Below are 26,962 nucleotides of genomic sequence, written 5' to 3' on the forward strand. Positions count from 1 at the left end.
CCTAACCCTATCCCTGAGCTGCTTTAGACACAGCTGTAACCACCCTGGTGCACTCTGAAGGTCATGGCCTGAAGACACCAACTGAACCACATCATCTGCAAAAATCAGAGACGAGACCTTGAGGTTCCCAAACCAGACTCCCTCCTCTTCACGACTGAGCTTTGAGATCCTGTCCATGAACACCGCAGACAGGATCTGAGACCAGAACCAGCCCTGGTGGAGTCTGACCTGCACCGAGAACACAGCATCAGGGACCGGATAGCCCTTAAAAGTGACCCGACACCCTACAGCAGCCCCTAATCTGTCTGAGGATCGACCGTCCCCAGAACCCAGACCTGCAGACAAGTGTTGTCGTCCTCCTGCAAAGACTCTGATCCAGGTTTGAATCCAGGATCGTCCGAGCCTCACGTTTGCATTTTAATGACTTCCTGTGTACGACGTGATTTCTCGGTGTCTGAGGAACAGCTGACAGAATCTGGTATTTTCATTTAAAGTTCAAACTCCACTGGATTCTTAATCAGGAGAGACGGAGAGATTAAAGGAGATTTTCAAAATGTCGAGTTCACGATCAGAGACCTGCTGATGAATTACCCGACGTTTGTGCTACAACTTCGTTTTATTTTTGTCTTTTGTTCCACTTTTATCCTCATATCTCTTAGTTTATCTGTCCTGCTTTTAAAAGTGTTTAAATAATATTTATCAGTAATTACAGTGCATTTAAAGAATCCTAATTATTCTGTCACCACAAAATATTTTGACGTTAATGTTTAAAACTACAGAGATTTGTGAAGCTTTCCTCTAAATCAGCGAAGCAGAAAAATTCATTTGATGATCAGGGGGCACAGACTATAATCTGATAAACATTTAAACCTCTGAAGGTTTCCTGTGGTAAAAACTTTAAATAAAAACTTGAATTAATGTGTATTAACAGCAACAAGAAGGCAACACGACTCTTTATAACTAAACTTTTGTTTTTCAGTTCGAATGTGCATTCTGTCTAAAACAGATTTAAAGATGGGTCAGAAAGCTCAGAGAAAAGCTCAATAAAAGCAGGAAGGCTCCGAGCTGAAGTCCGAACAGTGACGAGGACACAAACGACGTGTTGATGCAGGATGAACACATCTGCGGTCGCAGGAAGTGTCTCCTCTGCGGTGTATCTACAGAAACAGGCCTTTTCTATTTCAGGCAGATGACAGATTGTCAATACTAATATAATCTGGCGTTGGCGCTGTCAGAGGAAGACGGCGAGCCGTTTGATTGGTTGATGTCATCAGCTGGAGCTCCACAGGCTGACCGATGAGCCTTTACCGCTAATTATAAACCGTGACAGCAACGAGGAAAATATCAAATTACTTCATGTTTCCTCAACTCCGAAGTGATGACAGTTCAGTGAATCCTGAGGATTCAGACTGGTGGAAATGTTTCTACACCTGGACAGCTGCTCCTTATTTCAAACACTTTTTAGATTTTCTCTCAAAAACAAACTAAATAAATGAATCATACACAAATTATAATCAGTAGGCATTTTTTCTTTAATTTGTAGTTTTGTTTTTAAAGTTTTCAATTAGTAGACAATTATCTTCTTAATAGTATTTTAATAATAACTTTATTTTGACAACGTCACATTCAGCAATTATTTTTATTTTAATCGAGGCAAAGCTTTTATTTGGTAATACAAAACTTTTCAGCCTCGACCTCCAATCTGTTGTGTTTAAAAGCTTCTTTATCAGGTTTTTAAGCCTTTTGTCCAAATTCAATTTATTATGACTACACTTACATTCTGTTTTCTTTTAACCATTTATTTACCGTTTGGGTTGTAGGTTTTATTATCGCCTTTAACTTCAAATATTCTGTCAAAATATGGTGATTTAGTCATTATTTTGTGTTTGATAATAGTTTATTCTTTATAGAAAAGTTAGCACATGGGAATGTTTACCACTTTGTATGTGTTTGATCAAAGGTACAGCTGCTCAACAGGTTTGGAAAACTTTATTTTTATCGCCCAACGCCAAAAGTGAAAGAGTGATAATGTTTTGCCCGTGTGCGTGTGTTTATTTGTCGTTACTAAAACAACATGGCTGTACATCCCAATTCAAGATGGCTGCCACAGACACAAATATGGCTGGAAGTCAGTCAGTTTTACAGATATTTAGCTACAGGTCGGTGTGGGAGTAGCTGAGAGTCCTTCCCAACACATACTCTGAGGGTACACATTGCCCAACACTCATCATTTCTCCATTTCTCATGAATCTCTGGATGGATTTGGTTCAACTCCGACGATCAGCTCTGTGTGTACGTCTACAAATGGCCACCACAGCTAATCAGCAAACACAAAAATGGTTTTAATTCAGTCAGTTTTACAGAAAATGAGCTAAAACTTGGAGGGACAGTAGCTGAGAGTCATCTTGCTAACACATCTTGGGAGATCTCATGAGATTGTGAATAATTCCATTTATTGATTTGACGAAAAACAGCTCGGCTCTTATTTCTCATCATTAGATGATCTTAGTTTAACACTAAGATATAAATGCATAAAGCAGAAGCAGTAACAGTCCCCGGCTGCGTTGCAACCTTTGTGAACATTTTCTCATTTCTGATGCCCGCAGACTCACCTGTAAAGCCTCCAGGAAGCGAAACGATCCCAGGCGTCGGCCCCGCGGCACCAGGCAGAAGCTGGAGTTGTGGAGCAGCTCCTGGTAGTCGAACCTGCAGAAAGACACATGAAGGGTTTTGTGAGAAAGTATCCAACCGACCGCAGCAAAGAAGGAAACTTTGTTACGTAAAACATGTTCCTATATGTTCCAATTCTTAAAAATCATAATTCAGGAAAAAAATGAGACAAACCAAAGCTCAAATTCTTGTTTTTTGAGTTTTAATGTGACATCAATAAAAGAGGCTGTTTAAAGGTTTAAACTCTCTATGAGGAAGATTGGTCTTTACAACATTTTATTTGTGATCCTATAAAAATATTCAATCACAAGATTCTCCAGGAAACTGTCCTCTGTGCCTCATCTATTTACAGCATCGAACCTGTTAATGCAGAAAAACAATCCAACTCCAATTATTCACAGCTAATAACATCCTTCCCTCGCACTCGGAAACTTTTAACGGACAGCTTCTTTGGGTCTGTCGGAAGCCTGTGTGTGCTCTGGAGGCTGGCCCGAGGAGATTTCTGATAGCAGCCTAATCTGTCTGGGGATCAACTGTCCCCAGAACCAGACCCCGCAGACGAGCGTGCCGTCCTCCTGCTTCTAAAATGTCGGTGTGTGATAAATCCCCGCGATGAGAGAGCATCTGGCATATCACCGACGGTCTCTGTCCGTTTGTTTCCCAAAAACACAAACAGATCTCCACATCTGATGATTATCTTTGGATAACAAACTGAGATGGTATGTGATGAGATTATTATTGTGATAAAGTCACGTTTTAGTGACCTTGCTTTGACTTCGCCTCAATTTCTGTTCTTTTAGTTGTCATTGTTTCCTGCATACAGCATTACTGATGATAAAAATAAAATCAGGGAACCTTTTTCTTTCATGAGGTTTGGACCAAACCATTAAAACAATGTGTAACTATAACAACACTGAAATCAGTTCATTAAATAAAACGTCCCATTCAGTGCAAAGAGATCAATCCAACCATCTTACCAGACATTTTTCCTCCCTACCAATATTAAAAACAGGTTACTGAAACAGACCAGTCTTAATATACGTGCATGCGTTTGTTTAAAAACGTGTGCATGCATCATTTTGATTGCACGGTTGTTCACAGCTAAAGAATATCTCGAGTCTAAAAACTACAGAAAGCCACTTCCTGTTGGTCCACCAGCCACGGCGGGTGCGGTGTAAGCCCTGGGTCTGCTGATTCTATGTGTTAGGTCAATGATTCCCAAAGTTGGGGTCGGGACCCCAATGTGGGTCACCCAACACCAGGTTGGAGTCCTTAGATAATCTCCAGATATCAACCTACAATTAAAAACACAGTTTTTATAATATATTTACACCATAATTGTTACAGAGAGTTGAAATAGAAGTCATTTAATGATTTAAAAAAATAGCTAAATGGATGCTAAGACTGTTTGTGTTGTCATTATGCTCTTATTTAATAGGATCATCAGCACTTTTGGATATTTAAACAGCCAACAGATGGGGTCACACACCTTTGTCACTGTTATTTTATGGGTCGGAAGCTGAAAAGTTTGGGAACCCCTGTGTTAGGTTATAAACTGGATCATAAACTGGAGTAAGAACCAAAAAAATTAACAAGTACAGCCAGTGTTTTTACTAATTACCATTATGTAATGTCATGGATTTGAATTTTGACCAAACTGGATTGCTCTGATTTATGATCTGGACTCATTAGGGTTGTTTTAATTGTGCTCTGGTATAAAGGTTTGCTTTGATGTGGTGCTTCATAAATAAACTAAAAGGACATAAGATCCAAAATGTAAAATGTAAATATACTTTTAGTCCAACTATAGATGTCAAAGACACTTAAATCCCTTAAAATCCATATTACAGAGGCATACAGCAGCTAAAACTGTTTTAAAATGTTTGATGGGCTCACAGAAAGTGAAGCAGACTGAATCATGTTGATGATGTTCTGCTGTCACCAGGTTGGACAAACTGTGTTTTTTGAACATCCAGTCATCCAGTTCTTTATGTCTCGGCTACGAAAGCATCCCAAAGGGAAACTGGGACATTAAAATGTGTTTTGTCCAACCTAGAGAGTTAGAGAGATTTAATCTACTTGATAAGTTAAGTGTTGTGGTGCTACTTCAGATTTAAGCCTTCACCTCGTTCCCTGACGAGCTGATCCTCTCAACCTTTCTGAAAGTTAGAAAACGGCGTCTCAGTCAGTCAGGAAAATAGACACTGGGTTGACTGGAAAAACAGAAAACACTGAGCCTTAATCAGATATTTGACCTTCATGCCTCTCACCGACTGGTTGATCTCCTCAAAGCACAATTTTCCAAGCGATTAATCCGTCATCACGCCTCCTCAGCTCCCTTGCTCGGTGTTGGCTCTGAACGAGCTGCAGGGTGTTTCACCTCACTGCGCCAACATCTGAGCTTACAAGCTCATAAACGCTGCATTTACCGCAGGTTTAACTGCATGCGTGTCTTCAACGGCTGCATGCTTAAATGTTCAAGCAGCTGCAACAAATTTAGGTGCGTGTTTGGCAACAATAAGCCAGAGTTTACACCGTTAGTTTCACAATGTGGTACAGTTAATGTGGACAAGGAATGCATATCGCCCGCCACCTTTCATTTCAGAGTTTTACATTAAGAGGTTTTGGTCAAATCTTGAAAATAATGTTTGCAATTTCACGAGATGTGAGATGTCAAATTCAAAGTATGTGTTGTGAATATCTCTCAGCTGCTACCACATTAAACATTGGCTCAATATCTGTAAAACTGACTGAATTATAGCCATTATAGTGTTTCCAAAGGTCAGCTGGCTGCGGTGGCCATCTTGAATTGTGTTGACTCCAGAAGTCAATCAGTTGTAGATGTGCATCCATTAAAATCAGTCCACATTATCGTTCGCCTATCGACGGTGGGTGATAATAATTACCCTAAAATCAGAATTACTTTTGTTTTTTTACAGGTTCAATCAGCAGAGCTTTTTGAAACAATTACCAGAAAATATAGTGGCACAAATATGTTCGAATTACCATAAACTAATCAAGTCTTTTTAGCTATTTTTCACCAAATGAGTGAATTAGAAGTTTTTCTTTTTCTGTTTTTGATCAAGAAAAAAGTAGCAGAGAATCATTCAGGAGACAGGCGGGCTTGGAGGATTCGCTTCAAGCCTGAATTAAAAATCTATATGCCCCGCAGAGAATCACTCAGAACATTTTAGCTGAAAAATAAAGTGTTGCTCTGTGTAAAGTAAAATGCTTTTCTCAGTAGAAGACACTAAATAGTTTCAGGAGTGACGGATCAATATGAAGCCTTACAGAGCAGACCCCGAGCTGCGGTTTACGCCGTGAAAAATGTCTGCTTTTATATCAGGAGACGAGCCCGAACTCGCAGAACAAAAGATTTCACACTAGAAGTAATACAGCTGGAGAGCTCTGCCTCCTCACAGGCAGACAACAAAATATTGGGAGTAATTGGCAACTTGGTGTCTGTTTGTTGTTTGTCGTGTTTGCACCACAAACAGCCTCCGCGTAGTTTCTGAGAACAGGCAGACAGGCAGCGGCGTGTCGAGGTTCATCCAACATTTCTGTGAATTAGCAGGAACCGATCTCACGAGTGAAGGTTGTGGTGATATCAGATCATTTTCACATGTTGGTGCTCAGAGCAGGGAGATGATTATCAGCTGATATTTTTCTGAATAACTCGACGACAAACACCTTCACGTGCTGAACGCATTCATCTGACTTCCTCCTGAACTTTCAAAGGATGCAGAGTACTGTATACAAACATAAACACAAGTAATTACCACAATTTGGTGCGGCAAACTTAAATAAGTGCTTTTTTCTTTTAATTTTGAGGACTTATTGTTCACTTAATAGTTTTCCTGGTCTGTCAAACTGCTATCTTTGGTATTTTTCATTAATTTTAATGAAGAAGTGGAAACAAATTATGTCTCTGTTACAGTTGAAAGGTCCATTTTAAAGTTGGCACAAAACTGGTTTATCTCTCATGTTTAGGAGGCTTTTTTAACCTGAGTGATTTAAAAATGGTCAGTCTGGACTGAAAATGAGTAGAAAAAGCAGCCAAAGTTCAAATAACCCCCTTTTTTTAAAAAAAAAGGTCTGGTTGACTGGAAGCAAATATGAAGAAAAAGGGGATTAAGACTTTTGCACAGAAGTGTTTATCCCCACAATACGAGTTACACAAACAGAGCCAAGGTTTTGATTTAAAGCAGAGTTTGACTGTAGACAAATAAAGAAACAGAATCAGTCACGACTGTTTTTAAAGAAAGAACCTTCAAGCACAAAAGAACCAAAAAGTTCCTAACTCGTGTAATTTAAAAAAAACAAAAATAAATAATACAGAATGTTTTCTTTTGCACCGTTTATGTGATAATCAGGCAGTGAAGTCTTTAAACTCAACGCACGCGCTCCAGCTGCAGACGTTTGATTTGCTTCGTCACTCGGGATAAAAACAGTGTGCGGTCGTCTCCTGCAAACCTTTTTTTAAAGCTGAAAATGTAACCGTGTTGAAAGCGGCAGCAGGTTGATGCTGCACGTGGAATCTCAAGGGTAAAAGGATCGCCTCTGAGGTCAGAAATGTACATTTTTCTACAGATTGATTGAAAAAAGGAGTGAAGAAGATGGACGATATACAGAAAAGACCAACTAAAACAGAGGAGGAGACCTTAATGTGAGACCAAATCATCACATGTAGACCAGGTTAATAATTAATGACCCTCAAGAGGGAGGGAAGGAAGAATGATATGCATGTGAGTTCAACACCTCACAGATTTTAGTTTAGACTTCAGAAACAAAATGTCTTCAAGAATAATAATAAAAAAGGTCCGTTCGAAGTAAAGAGTTTATTTTTGGATGTAGACAGTTGTGACAGCTTTCAGACCTGCAGGCTGCTTCCTCTGCAGAACAGAACCACTGCGACTGAAATCACCTCCGGCACACTTGGATCTAATTCTGGGAACCGCTAAAAGGCCTGGACCAGATGACCTGAAAGACCCGATCGGGTCAGAAGACGCTGAGCGAGTCAGAGACCTACTGGAGGGCCAAACCATTAAATGCTTTGCAGACTATTAGGAGAACTTTAAAGGTTATTCTGAACTGAACCGTGAGTTGAAGAACCGACTTCAGGACTGGAATAATGGTTCAAATTTCCTGCAAATAGAGCAATAAAGTAGTCCAAGCTAACCTAACAGTACTGCCATTTGTTTGACTTTTTCCTCAACAAACTCCTGTGGCTGCAGTTTAAATAAAATGTTTATTATAATTATGAACAGAATCCATCCAAACATCTGAAGAGCAGACAGCTGCAATGAATGTTAAATATGAGAGAGGCACTTCAGAATAAAGGTAACCCTGAGCTGAACAGAATACATGTTCCTCTGTGAATCCTTTAGGCAGATTTTTAGATTAGGATGCTTCAGGGAAAACTGAATTAAAACAATTCAAAGCACACAACGTAGTTTTTAAAAACACAGCAAACTAAACGAGGAATACGGTGAGAAGATCCAGCAGACTGAACACCGAGCTCATTGCAAGTCTGTTAAACACTCATTAAACCATCAACAGGCTATTTAGGACATAATCAAGGAGTGTGAGTGTGTGTGTGTGTGTGTGTGTGTGTGTGTGTGTAAGGCAGAGCTGCTGTTCCCTGTATCTATGCATTGGTGTGTGTCTGTGCTTTTAAACGTGCTGCCATTATTCTACAAATCAACTGAAAAACTAAACTTAAGGATTCCTTTAAAAAAAACAAAACACTTTTTTTTGGTTGACAGTGAATATCTGGGTTTTTGCAAACTCAAAAATTTGTTTAAACAAAAAATGTTTTAAAAAACTGAAATTAGTTACCCTTTTTTTGTTGGGGGGGAGACTGTGTTGTTGTTGTGGTCAAAGTGCACAATTTTATCTGAATAGTTCCATTAAATAAGATGAGTTTTAAACTAACACCATCTGATGTTGATAAATTATAACCTTCGTTCTGTGATATCCTGTACGATGTGTTAGTGCTCGGAGTATGTGTTATGAATGACTCTCAGCTACTACCACACCCAATCCCACCTAAGTAAAATTCACTGAGGGGTAGACATTTTTGTGTAGGTTAATGACGATTTACTGTGGCAGATATTTTGAATTTGGTTTACACCTAAAGTTAATCAATTGTAGATGCACATCAAATCATTTCAAACTTTCATTAGAATCCATTTAGTGGTTTGTGAATTATTTTGCTGACAGACAAACAGGGTTGACTCTGACTGTTAATGCCATGTGTAACACGTCCTGTACAAATGTTCCCCTCAATGTTGTTGTTGGTACACAGTTATCAGTTTATGCTTTTCTGACGCAGCGAGGGGAGATTAAACTGCGTTTCTGGCTTTTTGAATCGGGAACGGACCGTTCTCTGTGCGTACAAACGCGGATAGGTGTGTGGTGTTTGCAGGAAGTGCCTTTGTCTTTTATTGTCAAACAGCAGCAGCTTCAGAGGTCTCAGGGAGGGCGAGCCAGGCAGAGGTCGGGGTGCCGACAAGTCCCAGAGGGGGTAAATCAAAAGTTTGTTACACCCTGCCTACATTGAGGGAAGGTAGCAGAGAGCTTTGCTCCCGTCATGTTCCACTTGAATACCAGCAGACATATGGCAGAGCTTCACAGAAACACCTCGACATGGAGTGTGTGTCTGAGGCAGAATCATTTGCATGTTCATTGCTGCATCATTGAGACAGAGAGAAATTTCCATATTTATCAGTGTGTGTACGTAAACACCACAGCTGAGAGCGCTCCTGCTGTGGCTGGGTTGAAACATAGGTCTCCGGGCTGGTATTAAAGCTTAATGTGGCAGACCGGTCTGGATCAGAATATTAATGCAGCATCACCGTTATGTAGCACCTCACGCTCAGACAAAAGGCCAAACGACGGTACAAGAGCCACAAACTGAGAAAACAGGAATTGAAAGTACCGAATCTACACCTGCTTTCTTCTTATTACGGCCTTTTTGTTTTCTGAGAAAGCACCAATTAGCCAGTTTTTACCACAAGCAGAAACCTTAACTGAAAGTATTTGACAACTCCGAGTATCGGGCTTGTTTTTGTCCCACACGACAGAATATATGAAGCTGAGGGGATCAGATTTAAATTTGGCTCCAACCACCATAAAAGGAACCTCCTTTAAGAGCGACTAACTGCTCCCAGCGGTCGTCCGATCTCGATTCCAGGCGAGTTTCTGCAAAATACACTTCAGGTTTCTTCTTTTTTTTTATCCAAACTGAGACTCCTCAGATTAAATGTTATTTAGGGGAAGAGGAGGGAGTCAGGGGGGCAGTCGAGCAGAAGTTAAACAAGCTGACTGGTGTGATAATAAAATCTTACAACTTTATAGTTCATTGTACCTATTTGTACTCTTTTGTTATACCGTTTAAGACACACACCATTGAGCTTTATGGTTGGAGAAGCTATTCATTACCATTAAAGCACACATTTTAAAAAAAAATGCTGACATGTTTTATGATCTTAAGGATCAAATCCAGCCATTCTACAGAGAAGATGGAAACTACGTGAATGCTGTTGGTTTTCTCAGGGTTTCATTACTTCAGTAAACAGAAAACACCGGCCCTTTTCCTCCTCTTTGATTGGTTATTTTATATTACAAAGTTTTACTTTGAAATACTCGTGTCCCGAAGAGCAGCTCTCTCAAGGACCGTTCAGACATCTTTAATTGTGTCAGAAATTGTGTCTCAGTTTTCTCTGGTTTCCACTTCAGAAACACCAAGTTTCTACAATGCGGTTACCTGATTTTATAAAAGGTAATTACTGTGAGGTCTGATGTAGTACACAATGAATAAATTACTTAAGAAGGCTAAATCAAAGGCACTTAATGACCTAAGTCATATCTTAATGATGCTCGGAGCTTTTAGAAGCTGTAATGGTTCCTACAAATGAGCCTCTGTCTAAAAAAAATATACTTTCTTCAGGTCTCAAACCGATTACTGCACAAAGATTACCTGTATGGCAGCTTCCTAATAAAGTCATTAGTACAAATTCTGCAACAGATCAGCTGTAAATGATCATTTCACTTTTTGCAGCATATATAAATGTTTTTCCTGGTCATGATCCAATCCACCTGACTTTAGTTGGACAGTTTTCCTTTAATTCACCAGAGCAGCTGGCTGTGTGTCACAGTAACAAGAGCCTATTTGGCCTTAGGTACATCTAAAAAGGAATTTAGAGGCATCCAATCTCATTGGAGTGGACTGAACAAGAGATGTTGTCGTCTAGCAGACATCCCTGCACAAAACAGGTAAAAGCTTTCTGGTGTTAACCAATCAGCTGTGACCTTTCAGGGTCAAAATCCCCTCGCTCGCGCAGAACCGAAGACGGAGGGAGAAAAAAAAAAAATCCCTTCAAAGTAAAGAAATAAAAAGCTACATCTTTATTTGTACTTTTTTTTGTTGTTCCTGTGCAGAAAGCAGCAAGCGATGGGCTGACATTTCCTGACTGTTTATCAGCAGGTTTTATGTGAATAATCAGATCAGTGAGAGGAAATAAGTTTACAAAAAAGCAACAATTCAAGAACCCATCCCTGCCTCAAATAAATACATTTTAGGTTTTATTTAAAACCGAAGCAGTTTGGATTCATGTTGAGTAACAACATTTACTGTCTGCTACCGTTTAAAAGGATATTTTAGCAATAATACAAACATGTTAGGATGTGTTTTTATTTGTTTTTTTTCTTCTGCCCGTTGTTCGACTCTTTGGTCCTGATGAGTAATTCCTCTCTGACACACTTACACTCTGAAGTAGTGTGTGTGTGTACGATGACACACCATTAGCACCCTTTCTGTGGCTCTGTAGGCGTTTCTGGATCAGGATGGAGACAAACGTACATTAGTGTGTGTGATGGTGAGCACGTTAAAACACTAATCATCTCCCCTCAGATCTTCTGTTACATTTACAGCCTTCGTTCTCTAAAAAGCAGCATTACATTAAATACTCGTTCTTTTTTCTTTTATATAGTTAGTTCAGTAAAGCAAATCACAAAGGCTACCTTATGCTTTTGTCACTTTTAGTTTGGTTGTTTTTGATTCGTTATTACTACGATGTCCAAAATTCTACAGCAAGAGTCTCACATCTTTTCCCAACAGAGAGTTTCACTCTCAAACTACAGGTTTACTCGCGGTTCCTGGAGTTCCTAAAAGTAGATGGAAAGCAGAAACATCAGTTGTCATATTCCTTTGGGTGACTCCAAGCCATCGCTTTAGTTTTTTTTTATAGCAGGTATGGTTGGCCGGCTGCTTTGTGTTTGTTGTGTACGAAACATTCAGAGTTGCTGCCTATTTGTGGTTTGTTGATCAAGTAATTGATTAAATCAACCGTAGGGTGTGAGACTCGCAGCAGGTAAGAAAGGGAACAAAGTGAGTCCAAGTTTCTCTTCTGGTTAGTGGGAGACAGAACAGAAGAGATGCTTAAATGCTGGATGTGTCATTTAATTGATGTCATTTAATTGGTTTGGTATTTACCAAGAACTGAGCAGCTGCTAAAGATTGTGTGGGCTCAAAAATCCAGATGTTTCTGAGAGTTGAGGCTCATTCAGGTGCTGCAGCCTCACAACAAGCACTTCCAGTTCAACTTCAGACTGAACGCAGAGTAATTTGATACCCTGTTGGCTCGTTGGAAAGAGCCGCTCTGAGATCGTGATTCCTTCTGATTGGATGCGTCAAGCTGTAATCAGAGAGCCAATCGGACAAGTCAAAATTATTTTAAATGATGGACTTATTGTTGTTTAGCTTAAACCTTGTAAATGATGTTATGTGCGATCTCACTTTATCGCTCAGAATGTATGTTAAGGATGACTCAGCTACTACTGTTGACTAGCCGTGACGGCCATCTTGAATCCAAAAGATAATCAGCTGTAGATGTAGAGCCAATGATTACTGCGAGTCACAGGTACAGATTGATGGACAGCCATTCTGCTGGAGACTAAGCATCCCTGACACTTTCAGTTGTCTTCTTGTATTATTCATCGGGTAAACTGTATCATGTGGTTTAACCCGCACGGCAACACTTTGATTCTCCATGGCAGGTTCCAGTCTTTACATGGAGATCCATTAATGACCGGAGACCGACACGACTCACATTCACACATGATGGGAAATAAACTTGTGAGGTTACCCTCAGTGCAGGCAGAAATCAATAATTCTGAATACATGCCACTTAACACTCACACACTCTGCCTCTGACATGCTTTTGATCTCTGGTGCACAAAAAAAATAATAATAATAAAAAGCAGAACAGGGAGAAAAACAGGGAAATCAAAGTCACCCCTTCACCCTAACAACCTGAACACATGCTTTACATTTCCAGAGATATCAAAAGACATTAAACAGGATCAGGGAGGAAATCAGATGCAACATCTTCCTGCTGAATAATTCAGCTCGACAAAAGGTAGCCAACACAAACACACAGTGATATGAAATTTCATACAGAGGTACTGATGGCTTTGATATGGGGTGGCCCACACGGAACATTACAGGAGGTTTTTGTATTCAACTCTCCTTTATTTGGTTGAGATATTGTGTTACAGGACTGCCATGTTGCTTTTTATACCCAAGCAGCCTTAGAAATCAAACCCCTTCAACTTTTAACTTTTTGTGACATTACAACCACAAACTTTAAACTATTTTACTGGGATTTGATGTGATAGACCAAAAACAAAGTGGTGCATTACTGTGAAGTGTTAGAAAAACAATACATGGGTTTCAACATTTCTGAAAAGTGTAGCCTGCATTTATATTCAGGTAAAACGTTGTAGAACCACCTTTCTAAGCAATTCTAGCTGGTTTGTCTCGACCAGCTTTGCACGTCTAGAGACTGAATTTTTTTTTGCCAATTATTCTTTGCAAAACAGGTTGATCTCAGTCAGGGTGGACCGTGTCTGAACATCAGATTTAAAGTCTTGCCACAGTCTCAGTTGGATTTAGGTCTGGATTTTACCTGGGTCATTCTAACACATAAAAATGTTTTGATTTAAATCATTCATTGTCGCTCTGGATGGATGTTTTGGAAAGGTCAGCCTCCACCTAGTCTCAGGTTTTTCTGTCCCATTTTGCTCCATCCATCTTCCCTGTCCCTGCTGAAGATGCACATTCCTACATCATGATGCTGCCACCGCCATGTGTCACAGTTGTGATGGTGTATTCAGGCTGATGAGTGGTGTTTTAGTGTTTTGCATTTAGGCCAAAAAGGTTAAATTTGGCCTGATCTGAGCAGAGCGGCTTCTTCCACATGTTTGCTGTGTCTCTACACTCCTCGGGTCAAACTACAAACCTAAAGGACAGATTTGTGGCGTGCAGGACTAATAGCTGTCCTGTGGACAGATTGTCCCTCCTGAGCTCCTCCAGATTTACCTGGCTGCTTCTCAGATTAATAATCTCCTTCCTGTCAGTTTAGGACGGACTGATGATGGATTGAACAGTGGCTCAATGAGATGTTTTATAACCTAACCCTGCTTTAAACCTCAACAGCTTTATCCCTGACCTGTCTGCTGTGTTCCTTGGTCTTCATGATGCCGTTTAATCAGTAATGTTCTGTAACGAACCTCTGAGGCCTTCAAAGAACAGCTGGATTTATACTGAGATTAAATTACACACAGGTGGACTCTTCACTAATCAGGTGACTTCTGATTGGTTGCTCTGGTATATTTGATGTTTACTCAGAGTATATTTCTCTACAGGACGTGTGTGTGTGTGTTGATGAGTAAATGTGTGTGTGTTGATGTTGTGTTGTCTGCTGACAGTCCCGTTTGTCAGTGAAGGATGAAAAGTCGGGACGTCATCAGTTCCCGTATCGATTTTCCTGCTCACATGTTTAATTGAAGTTGTTGGGGTATACGTAATTGAAGCGGGTTCTCTCGATCACTCTTTACCTCGCTTTTTTTTAATGTTTTGTTTTTTTGTCTCAAACATTAAAAAGAGAAAACTTCTGCCTCCTTCTTCTCCCCTGCTCCTTTTTTCCATTTCATTTCAACAGACAAGTGTTAATGTGGAGGCCTGTGGCTATATGTAGTTTTGATGGAATGGAGAGTGAGTGTGTGTGTGTGTGTGTGTGTGTGTGTGTGTGTATGTGTGTAGCTTCAGAGCTAATGGAGAACTTCACAATAAAAAGATTTATTTAGCGAATTCTTTTTTTTCTCTCTTCCACGGGGGCTGAAACTGTTTTCAGTTGACAGATTGGTAATTGTTTCATCATGTTGTCCTGAAATAAACTTGTGAAAATTTTTTAAATCATTTCGTTTCAGGCTTTGATGGCGAGGTCACATATTTGGGAGAATTCTTGATTCATAAATTTGTCAGCAGTTTTGTTGCCAACAATTACGAGTCGTTTGTTTACATTCAAACACTGACGAGTTCACTCCGGACAGTCTGACGGATATCGAGTCGGTGAAATAATCCCCGGATGTAAACGGAGTCAGAGGGAGGACGATGGAGTCAGAGACACCAGGTGGGAAGAGGAAAGGTGAAGTTCTTCTTCTTCTGAAAAGAAACGGCGACTAAATGCTGCGAGGACGAGAGGCGACAGACGTAGAGTCGTTCTGGGGAGGAAATCAAGCGGTGGAGAGCGTTAAAGCAGAAGTTGGAGCTGAGATCGGATGAAATGAGCAGAGATATTCTGAACTCTGACGGGAGAATTTCCATAACTGGTTGTAGTTGTTAGTTTTAAACAAAGGAGAGGAATATTTGCTGGTCTCTAACCCAATTTTTCACAAAAACTCTGATGAGTTTGAGTTAAATTAACCTCCAAACAATCATTTAATGATGCAGAACTTGTCTTCAAATCAAAAACACAGAAAAACTGCATATTTTGACATTTGTTATGGCTTTAAAAGAATATCAGATAATCTTTAATGTATGTTTGAGTTCTCCACTTTCACTGACCGACAGAACGTGAACACATCAAAAATTTACCAAACAACAATTCATGGTGCTGGACACAAACAGGGAAATAATTTGCCCATTTTGCCAGGTACCAACATAAAAAATCATCAGGACTGAATCTGGTGCACATTAAAGCTACAACTCAAACAAAAGGAAATGCATTTCTCGTGACTCTATATAATTCTACGCTCAAGTTGTTTCATTTCATTTTTCTTAAAGCCTGACACGAAAGGCAGCATAAATAAGCTTTCTGTTTGTGATTTAAGCAACTGTCATGACCTCAAAAGTTTATAAATTCATCTTCAGAACAAAGGAAATGTTACCTTTTCACAAAATAAGTAGATAGATGCTTGATATGATCATTTTTATATCTCTGGCAATCTAATATGTATTGGAAGTATTTTATTAGTCCAGCAATTAAAGAAACCTGTCTTTCATTCTTGATTTAACACATATTTTTCAAATTTTAGTCAGATTAGGGCACAATCTAATAAAGTATGCAAGAACAAACAGTACATTCAATTTTCTTAGAACAATCAACAGTATTTTTGAAATATAAAGAAGAGTGTGCTGCATTCAAGAAATAATTTTTTAGTAAATTGCTATTCATACTCATTAATAATCCCAATCAAAAATATATATAGATATAATTATGGACCTTGAAATAATTTTGATAGTTATACCTTCTGTCTTATGTAGCGTATTTGTTCTATATATTACTATAAACTAATAATTGATGGAGAAGGGGTGGGATTAAATAAGTATATACTTCTTCCCAACCCTTTTCCTTCTGTAAACCAACAAATAGATATTATATGAAATGTTGTATAAGTATTTGTTTTGTTTTTTATATCCCCCACTGCCTTTCATGTCAGAGTTTTAGACCATCATCGTTTTGGTCAAACCTTCAAAATAACGTCATCTGTGATCTCATGTGAGATGTCACGCTCAGAGTATGTGTTGTGAATGACTCTCAGCTACTACCACAGAAAATTTTACTTCAATATCTGTAATATTGGCTAGGTTGGAGCCATTTTTTTGTTGGTTAATTTTAATTAGCTGTGGCCATCTTGAATTGGGTAAACTCCAGAAGTTAATCAGTTGTAGATGAACACCCAATGATAACTTCCTGTAAGTTTAATTAAAATCCATCCAGTGGTTTAAGAGATATTTTACCTAACGGGCACACACACAGACTCAAGCAAAAACATTTTTCATATTAAAATACATAAATATAAGGTAAAAACTTCTATTATCTCCATCTTCTTTGTTTTTATGTTCCACACCTTTAATATGGTTTATTCCCGTTGTCACGCTTATATTATCTCTTACATAAAACACTACAGCTGTGCTGTAATTTACACTCATCTGAACCTTTCTGTGACTCAAACATATGCAGCTAAATTACTCCAACACCCAAACATGACTTCGTATAACTTGTAGAGCAACAGTGTTTGACAAGAGTTGTGGAGAAAGTAGTGGAAGCTAATTAGCATTTTCATAAATATGCATAAACTACACAACTACAGGCGCAGGTGGAGACAGGTTTACAGCGAGGCAGAGGGAGCCATGACAGACGACCAGACACGTCTGCAAAGAACAATAATCAATGAAGCTGTCTTTAATAATTACTCAAACATTTCAGACCAAATGATCTGACCTGACTGAGTGAGGAATGAACTTCCCTTGTTGTGTCTTTATCTCCTGGATAAAGAGAGCACTCAGGACCAGATTAATTGTTCCGAGTGTTAATTTGCCGCCGGCCCCCTGAGAGCCACGTGTCTCCATTGATTAAAATTAGCCTGTGTCCTGTATCAGTTCTTTGTTCATTTAACAGGATAATTGATGGAACCAGTTGTCTTGTCTGCAGTCCTTCACTCCCTTTCCATCCCTCCTTCCCACTCTCTCAGAAACCCTCCTGTTTTCCCAGTTGCACAGCTCCTAAATCAAGCTGTTTGCTGGCTGTCTCCTCGGGCGGGAGTGCGTTTGTGTTTGTGTGCTCTGAGTACCCATTTCACATGCTAACATTACTCCCTGCCAGAGTTTTGTTTTGGTTTATTAATCTTGACTGTTATATAGGTCAATGTAACATGTTACAAATAGGAAAATAATAAAGCACTGGTTTTCCCTGCAGAGCTCCAGCAGCCCCTCACTGTTTGTAATTTATCTGTGCCCAGTTAATTTCATGTAGAATGGGACTTTGTGAAAGCTCGCTCTGATGGATGGTGAAAGGACGTCAGCGCCTTTCTGTCATATGTGCCCTTTTCAAATATGAGCAGCGCCTGTATGGAGGCGTTGATGACAAAGATCATTTAAAGAGCTAAGAGATGAAAAACAGTTCGAACAGTAGCAGGTTTTCTGTCAGCGCTGTTTTCTTAAAGCTTTCAAATGCTTCTTAACTAAAGTTGATGCTGATTATTCATGTTTTAATTGCCTGCTGGTGGGTGAAAATGTAATTGCTTGTGTTTGTCTATCTATAATGAACCATTGGGTGGATTTTAACTAAACTTTTCGAAATAATCAGAGAATAAACATCTGCAGGTGACAAAGAGATGGCCACCACGGCTAATCAACCTTAGCAACGAAAAAAATAGATACAATTCTGTAATTCTCACAGGTATTGTGCTATAACTTGGTGTGGTAGTAGCTGAGAGTAATTCCCAACATATACGATCAGCTCTATTGATTAAAACTTTGACATGCATGGAAGAAGGTGATATGCATTGGAGGGCTTCATGGAGGGCTACCTTCATTTTTATACAAGCTTATGAGGGTTGTGCTAGGGATCCTAGGGATTATTTAGAGTTGTCTAATACTGTAAGAGTTTAAAAAAAAAAGTAAAATGGGACATCTGGACGGTAACTCCTGTTACACTGTATGGCTTCCTGTATTTTACAAAGAACCAACAGAGATATCTGTCCAACAATGAAAGGGAATTAAGAGCTGGCACCGGCGCTCTAATTATTGTATTCGGACTCTGAAAGCAGCCATACTGTGTGACTTTTCCAGAACATTTCTGACCATGTCTGATATTTGTCTCGAGCCCATCACACTGAACGACCACAGACCACAGATTCAAGCTCACAACCAAAGACTTCCTTTTTTCCCCCTCCACAGCGTGAACCCGACACATGCTTCCTTTTCGACCGTTTGAGGAAACCAGAGTATCCAGAGAAAACCCCTGAATTCACAAGAACATGGTAACTACAAGGTGAAAAACTGCACCATTAAGTCACAATCAACTAAGACAAGATTCTGACTTTTTTCCATTTTTAAAACTCACAAACCCAACAAAAAGACAAGACAGAAGCTGCGAGGGCGGTGGCTCGAGGAGAGTACCGGAGAAGTCCAGATTCTGCACAACAAAAGGAGTAAGGTGGACTGAGTAAAGTCACGGACGGGACATTAGTCACACTTTCAGTGGGCCACAGAGACACACACTTAGTGCGGTGACACACACTGTGTTAGGGCAACAGTCAGTCAGTGGGAACAGCCGCCAGGGAGATTGGTGCTTCGGCTCAGAACTGGGAGAATTGAAGGTTATAACACTGCATGAAACCCACCAGTTGTTCAATTTTGTGTGTGGACATCAGGTCAGGCTGACTGCTGCTGTGCTTTTTGTTCATTTGTGACCCATGTCAAGGCTACATTTTCCCATTTCTTTCCTCTGCAATGCAAATTTAAAGTAAAAGCTACATAAAAACTGAAAGAAAAAAGGAAAAATGAGTTTAAGTCTAATCTTTTTGTTATTTTAAATCCTATGGATTTGAGGTGGATATAGAGTTTGTAATCATAAAACAGAAAATTTTAAATATTGCCTCATTTTTGTCCAAATCAAAACTTATTCTGAAACTGTTACCAACCAGTTCTGATAACTTTGACGTCTCCAAACATTTTTGTTTTTGTGAACAAGCGTAAACAGAGGTTCAAACTTGAAATTATAGTAGATATTTGGAGGCTATTTAATAACTAGAGAGTGTATAATACTCAAGTGGCAGATCACATGTTGACAGAGAACATCAACACTAGATGGCACCAATCAAACAAAGAGTTAAACTCTTCTTTTTGCGCCTTTATATTACGTTCTTGACAAATCATTCAGTTAACCAAACCCTCTTTAAGACTTCCAGGTAGGCGTCATTTTTAAACAAGGTGTGTTATCCTAACGTCACCAAACAGACCTGGAAACTTTAACGTGTCTAACAGAGGACAGAGTTTTAGACTATATCCAGACCAGACCTTCACTTGGTTCATGAATGAGTTTGACTGATTTAATTGGATCCTTCCAACACTTTGCTCTTGTATTCTTAGTTTTGTGAAACAGGAAACACATCTGATTAGACCAGATTACATTTAACAGTGGGTTCCCTTCAGCGGCGCAGATTTACTGCACATCGGAGAGGGTCTGCATAAAAACGAACATGCAGACGTCCGTGTTTGTTGTTTCCATTTGGCCGGCCACCAGCAGGTTCACACAGCTGGTCTGAATTGAAACGAGGAGGGAAGTTGAGCGCGCTGGTGGCAACATTCAGCTGTCACTCTCAATATCCCACCAACGCACAAACAACACACACACATCCATTTGCGCGCACACTGAGAAGCCCTCTCATGTTTCTCACACACACACTCTGCTCTGTCTAATTAGGGTTGTAATGTGAACAACGGCAGCGGTGCTATCTGCCACAGCAGGCCTCTGAGCACTCGGGTCTAAATGAGAAACCTCTTAGTGAAGTCATACAGGGACCTTCATTTGTCTCACATAACTGCAGATGAACAACAGCAACAAAACAATAACTCCTAAACGTCACCGCTCAGGTTCTCACAGTTCTACTAGTAGCATTGTAGGGATTTTTGGATCATTATAGAACTGTTGTAGTTTAAACTTAGAGTAATATAATAATTTCTATTCCTCTGCAGTTCCTCAAGAAGCCACCTTTGTTTCCCATCGATTAAACCTTCCACAAATATCATTTTTTTATTCCACTGCTCTGCAGACGATACACCGATTTATAAGCCTTTAAATCTCAACGACCCCAAATCTGTTTTGTCAATTCTAAATTGTAGTAATGAGGAGAAATGCTGGCTGGCTTCCTCAGTCTTCAGGTAAATGATACTCGGCCTACGATGGTTATTTTTGGCTCTCCAAACGCTTCTGTCGACCTAGAGTCCCACCAGGAGCCATTATGGTTTGATTTTCAGGCCCATGCCAGGAATCATGTTTGAATATCAGTTAAAATTTGATAAACACATTAATGCTGTGGTTAAAAAGGAATTTCTTAGAACTCAGAAATATTTCCAAGCTTAAATTTAACAACGATGAAGACGGTCATTTCAGCATTCATCAGCTCCAGGTTTGGATTACTGTAAAGATTTTTACAGACCTCTAACTGGTCCCAGGAAGAGACAAAACCCCTCCTGGGTTAGTGTTTGTTTTTTCGCATACGTCTCAGCCCTTATTAAAACTCTAGATCTCTTAGATCATCTGAACAGATTCTTTTGGATGTTCCAAGTTCTCGATTGGTCAGTAAAGATCATGATAAACTGTGGAACAGTCTTAATCAAGTGTGACCCCCCAGGCTTTAAATTGCAATTAGTGGTTTTAATTTTACGTATTTATCTTTATGTTTTTCTTGTTTTAAATTGTTTTATGGGCTTATTGTACAACACTTTGGGGTGTTTTATAAATAAAGCTGATTTGATGGTATTCTCTGTCACATTAAGATCAGTTTTTAAACCTCCATGTAAAATTTGGTCATTCTCAGATGTGTTAAAGTTACATTAGGTGGAACGTTTTAGTCCAAATTAAAAACGTCTGTCGAACCTGAAGTTGATTTTGTGACTAAAACGTTGAAGAGATTTGCACTGGCTGAAGCTAAAAAGGTAGACGGGATTCAGAAGGTGCAGTTGCAGCTTTACGCAGTAAGAGTGATTTTTGAAGAGTCTGACATTGTCAGTGTTTATGTTCAGAAATGTTTCTGTGTGATAAAGTATTTCTGATGGTTTGTTCACTTGATGAAAGAGGTTTCCACCTCCACAGCCGAGGAATAAAAAAAACAAAACTGTACTAGTCTAAAAAATAAAAACTCAATGAGATAGGCTTGGTTACCTTTATGGCACGCACAAAATGTCTCACACACTCACACACACACACACAGGCCTTCTGTCTGTAATGAAGCAGATAATAAGCCACTTCACGCTCTGCTGTAGCAAAACCAAAATCAAAACACTGTTGATTTAAGAATCAAAATGTGTGCACTCATGGGTTTTTCATCTTCCATGCTCCGTGGCAGTGATGATGATGTAGAGCTTCACCAAGCGTGCGAGTGTGTGTGTGTGTTTTGCTGTATATCAAAGCCTAAGGAGCAGGCCGTGCCTTTGGAAGGCAGCGTTGAGAATCCATTCCTTGTGCCTCCCACATCATTTCAACTCTCTGTATTTCCACAAAATGATTCGTTGACTTTGACACCAATGTCATCGCTAAGAGACTTTCTGAAGAGTCTCTGAAGTTGTAGAAAAACAACAAAGTCGTAAACAAACCGTACAAATGTGATGATGCTGAAAAAAGACCACTAAAAAAAAAAACCACACACATAAAATGAAAACTCAAAGCTGCATAATTCGCAAAACCAAGAATGTTTAGTTTAAACCAGATTCCAAACTAGTTTTATGCTTTTTCACAGTTACTTTAATATGAGACCAATAAACATAAACGCCAAGCATGTGTTTACAAATTCTTCTCTCTCATCTTCTCTTTGAATTAATTTCGCTCAAAAACGATAAAACATTCTTGTTTGTTAACTTTCTAAGCAATAAACAGTTTCTTTTCAACATAGTTTTGCCTGTCTTACCAGTTTGGAGTCAAACTCTTTCTACTTTTCTTTTTATTACTGGTTTTATGGTACACAATGATGTTGTTGTTGTTGTCCCCCCCCCCTCCATTACCGGACCTGTTCCTCTGAGCCGTCATTCAGTTGTCAACTGCAGCCGAAACGGAAATTCAACTAAACTTTTATCCTCGTTAAAAAATAAAAGCTGGTCAGTTAGTTGTACATTTCATCTGGCCGATAACAGTCAGTTATGGTAACGCCAATCTTTTTTTTTTTTTTTTTTTTTTTTTTTTTTACAGGTAACATCGTTCTGAAACAAATATTTGCAACAAGCTATAAGCATTAGCATGTTAGCAGGGGGTGTAAATACACCTTACTACACACTCGTTAGGGAAGTTAATGACTTCGATAATTAACTAATCAGCTGTCAGGTGACCTTGGCTTTAAATTTAATTGTAAATAAAAACATTATGAATAAAAAAAGTTGATCATAAATTGGTTTAAAATCTGTCCTCACTGACTGTCAACATGCTCTTTTTATCTCCTTATTTATTTCTGAGCAATAATATTAAAATACCTACAAATATATATAATATTACACCTATTATATAATTACTAAGCAGTATGGGACATTATTAAGACAGAAGTAGGAAAACAATTTTCACTTTTGTTGTTAAATAAAAACAAATAAATAATGCTTTTAAATTTGTTTTAAAACCACAATTTCATGGTATTTATCTCAGTTAAACCACCTGATGCCTATTCACAGTATTTTAGTAATTTGTCCTCTTGGGGGAGCTTATAGACTGTACAACCTAACTGCATATAAAGATAATTAACCCCTAACTCGCTTTTTATTTAAAATATGTCAAACAGATTTTAGTTAATAATGTCTGTGTATGTTAAAATAAATCGTAACAATCTGTGAGTTCTCACACACATATCATTTTGATTTTTGCATTTTATATATATATTTTTTTAAAAGGAGCACAAAACAAAGTGTGTAGGTGTTTTGTTATCCTGACATGGTATCAAACTGGGATGTCAAACATTTAAAAACAAAAGAATCCCTCCTGTGTTTCTAGCTGCTCCTCCATCAGAAACAAAAGTGAGCAAGTTGTCAAAATAAACCCTCAGATGTTTTTTTTTTGGACGCCAACAAGGAAAATCCACGTTCACTCAGTTTGTCGCATGTTTTGGCACAGTCAGCAGAAAAGCCTGAAAGCAACATTTTCTCATGAAACGCTGATAATGTCTCATAAGAGTTGGATCTTTGTTCTTTATCTTTAGCATCAGCCATGCACAACTAAAAACACATCACAGAAGGTGCGCTGGCTTCTGTTTATTCCTCAGACTGCTTTATTTCAACCTCCGCAGTTTCCAGCGTGTCAATTTCTTCTGAAAGGCATTCTCTCGTTTCCATTTCTACCCCAGTTATATCTTTTCTATGAATAACTTATTTTTTATGAAATGTTGACTTGATGCAGAGCAGTGTCGTGCTGAATCACTCTGGTGTAAACTATTAAACATGGTCAGTCTTGTTTGAAAATCAAATTCAGATGAGTCAAACGTGTATTTTTAACTGAAAGCATTTATAACGGTTGTTTTTACTCTCAAAAACATTTTGGATATGAAGAAAATTATCTGACAAGCTCAATGTCATGTCCTCCTGCCAAATAAAGAACTAATGTAGGATTAAATGAAGCTGAAAATAGGACTGAATTAAAACTAAACCAGCAGAAATGCTGAGATATACCAGGTCTGCAACATCAGAGGAACCTGCACTCATACCTTCTTTAAAACCTAAAGACAAAGGAAGGGTGATAATGTTTTTGCTTCTGTCTGTGTGCCTCTGTTACCAAAATATTTCATCAACCACTGGACTAATCATCTACAGTTGATTACCTTTTGGAGTAATTCCAATTCAACATGGCTGCCACAGCCACGTGACCTTAAAAATGGTTGTAACTCAGTCAGTTTTCAGCTGCTCCCTTCTTCAGGGGTCGCCACAGCGAGCAAACTTTTACCCCGGATGCCACAACCTGAGCTCGAACCAGAAACAAGACCGCAGCCCTGACCACCGAGCTACTGCAGCAGATATTTAACTAAAATTTGCTGCGGTAGTAGCTGAGAGTCATACACAACGAACTCTGAGCGCGACATCTCGCAACCTTGCATAACACTGAAAATAACGTTACGCACAAAGTTTGACCAAAATGTCTACAGCTCCACTTCTCAACATATGATCTTAGTTTATAAACGGTGGGGGGTGGTATGCATACTTTCAAGGAAGGCTAGGCTGTTAATCTTAATTGAAATAGGCTAACAGGGATGCTGCAGTATTTCTTCTTTAAGAAGTCATTATATTGTTTTTGGCTCAAGCATGGACGAGTCAGACCACACTCACTTATTTGCTCAACGATACCGTGTCATCTAAAAATATCAAGCCGTAACTTCACCTAAGTGCTAAGTTTATCTTACATTAAAGGTAAATTTAAGAAGTGACCTAAAAATATGAGAAGTATGTTGGCAATGGAAAAGGTAACCAAATTACAATGGCAACTATTCTGTAGGAGTCTGAAGTCTGAAACATCAGGAACCTTGAAGCTCCTCGGAGTTCAGTGAGGTCTGTATAACAGGAACCAGAACTGTTAGCTACAGTTAGCCACAGGGAACTTTTAGAGCTGCACACTTTATTCATCTTGGAGATAGAATTTGGTAACACAGAAGCGTAGAGGGCAGGAGTTTAAAAAGTTGCATTTATCAGGAGAATCCTGTCTCGTCAGGGTCAAAGCATAAAATGGGGACCAGGATCATTCAAGTACTTTTTCTTAATGACTTTGTGTGCTTAAAGCCCAATAAAGAGGACATTTCCACCATCTAAACCAACAGAAACCTTTAAATCTAATTTACTGTTTGTGTTTTACATCACATCACTTTTGAATCAGATAGTCACTCAGACCAGGTTTGTTTTGAAATATGATGCTGAACTCTTAAACACACAGAAGACCAGGTTGGAACAACTATTATGGCTGAAACACTCTGAGGTTCATTGTTCAGTTTGATGCAAATGAGACACAGCTACTAAACTGGAGATTTGAGTTGTTTTAGGTGACTAATGAGCCTCCATGAGAATCTCTCCAAACTGAAATTGTTCTGACTTCATAAAACCTAAACTGACTCCAAATTCTAAAAGTAAAAATTATCATTCCTCCGTAGCACTTTTCCTATAATCAACGTCACTGTAAGCAGCTAAATCTGTGCTTTAAATGTTAGCTCCTGATCCCGTTGATGTCCGTGTTATTATTCAGTTCCAGTGTGCTGCTGGACACGCTGCTTTAATCCAGGTGTGTGAGAGTGTTTTGTTATGCACCACTCTGTCTCTAGTGAGGGTTTAAAGAGGGATTGAATTAGAGGAAGGATAGCTTTCAAGTAGGGATTAGGCCAAAGCTGGGCCTCTTGGGGTCATTTTTCAATAGCCAGTGAGTGGCATCAAGACCTCCAAATACCCTGCAGAGAGCAGACGGAGTGTGACTACTACTACATGTGTAATAGAAAGCAAAGAGCAGAGGAATGTGTGGCGAATACTGCGCCGTTCTTAGACTCCTGGGAATAACGACAGCTTAGACAAAACTTTCTTTAGAGGCAGTAAAAGCAGTCAGGCTGCATGTTTATGGTTCTCAGGTCTGCTTTCTAAACGCAAACGTTTGGTTACAAGTCTGGACAGTTTCTGTATTTTAAATCGAAAAAAAGCAAAGAAGAGTTTGACATTATAGCAGTAACACAACCAGCTGACCTTCAAGAAAACAAATGACAAAGGCTAAATCGCAGAACGCACGATATATGAATCTGATTTGGTTGTAAAAATGTAAGGAAATCTCATGAGCTCGGCACAGAGCAACATGTGGGCGACATGTTGTGTCTCTTAGAGTTTAATAAACAACAAGACTAGATTTCAGGAGTGTGTAAACATAAAAATATCTCCACATGGTCACGTTTTCACCAGCTTGGCAGAGCAGGTGGTTTCTTACACAGATTTATTTTTAAAGCCTTAGAAAGTATTTGAAAAGGTACGTTACAGGTACTGGATGAACCGTTTTTCCCCACTTGCTCTTGTTTCCGTAGCATCCCATAATGCTTGTGCTGCTGAAGCCGGTGGGCTCTGTGAGGTTTGCAGGGTGTACTCTGGCATCCATGCTTGGACACATGGAACGGGGCACAGCAGATGCAACTCTGGATCGTTTTCTTTACCTCCTTTCCAACCTCCCTGCGAGGTTAGGAGGGAGGAGGAACAGACTAATAGGACGCACAAAAGTAACTTTCAGGAGAATTTTTAACTTGCTCAGTTTTACTCTTTCTTTCCTTTTAGCAACAAAAATGCTTCTATTCAACAATTCTCCACTGTCGTTATCGGATAGCTGCTGGTTCTTGTGCAGTTTAAAATATAAGGTTATAATTCAGTGGTTACGGTGGGGGTCGTGAAAATGGAGAGTCTCAAAAATCTACAGAAATCAAATTTGTGTTAAATGTTGACATCTGAGTACTTGGATAAAAT

General features: G+C 39.2%; 1 protein-coding gene across 1 annotated transcript in view; it reads right to left on the reverse strand.

Annotated features, from left to right (window-relative positions):
* LOC108244864 (exostosin-1) overlaps nt 1-26,962 on the reverse strand; it is a 185,402-nt gene that overhangs the window by 33,526 nt on the left and 124,914 nt on the right. Inside the window, exon 4 of the mRNA XM_037981537.1 lies at nt 2,613-2,706. Coding sequence (XP_037837465.1) covers nt 2,613-2,706 — 94 coding nt within the window. The remainder of the gene's footprint in view (nt 1-2,612; nt 2,707-26,962) is intronic.

This window comes from Kryptolebias marmoratus, linkage group LG19 (assembly GCF_001649575.2).
Source record: "Kryptolebias marmoratus isolate JLee-2015 linkage group LG19, ASM164957v2, whole genome shotgun sequence".
Taxonomy (NCBI): Eukaryota; Metazoa; Chordata; class Actinopteri; order Cyprinodontiformes; family Rivulidae; genus Kryptolebias; species Kryptolebias marmoratus.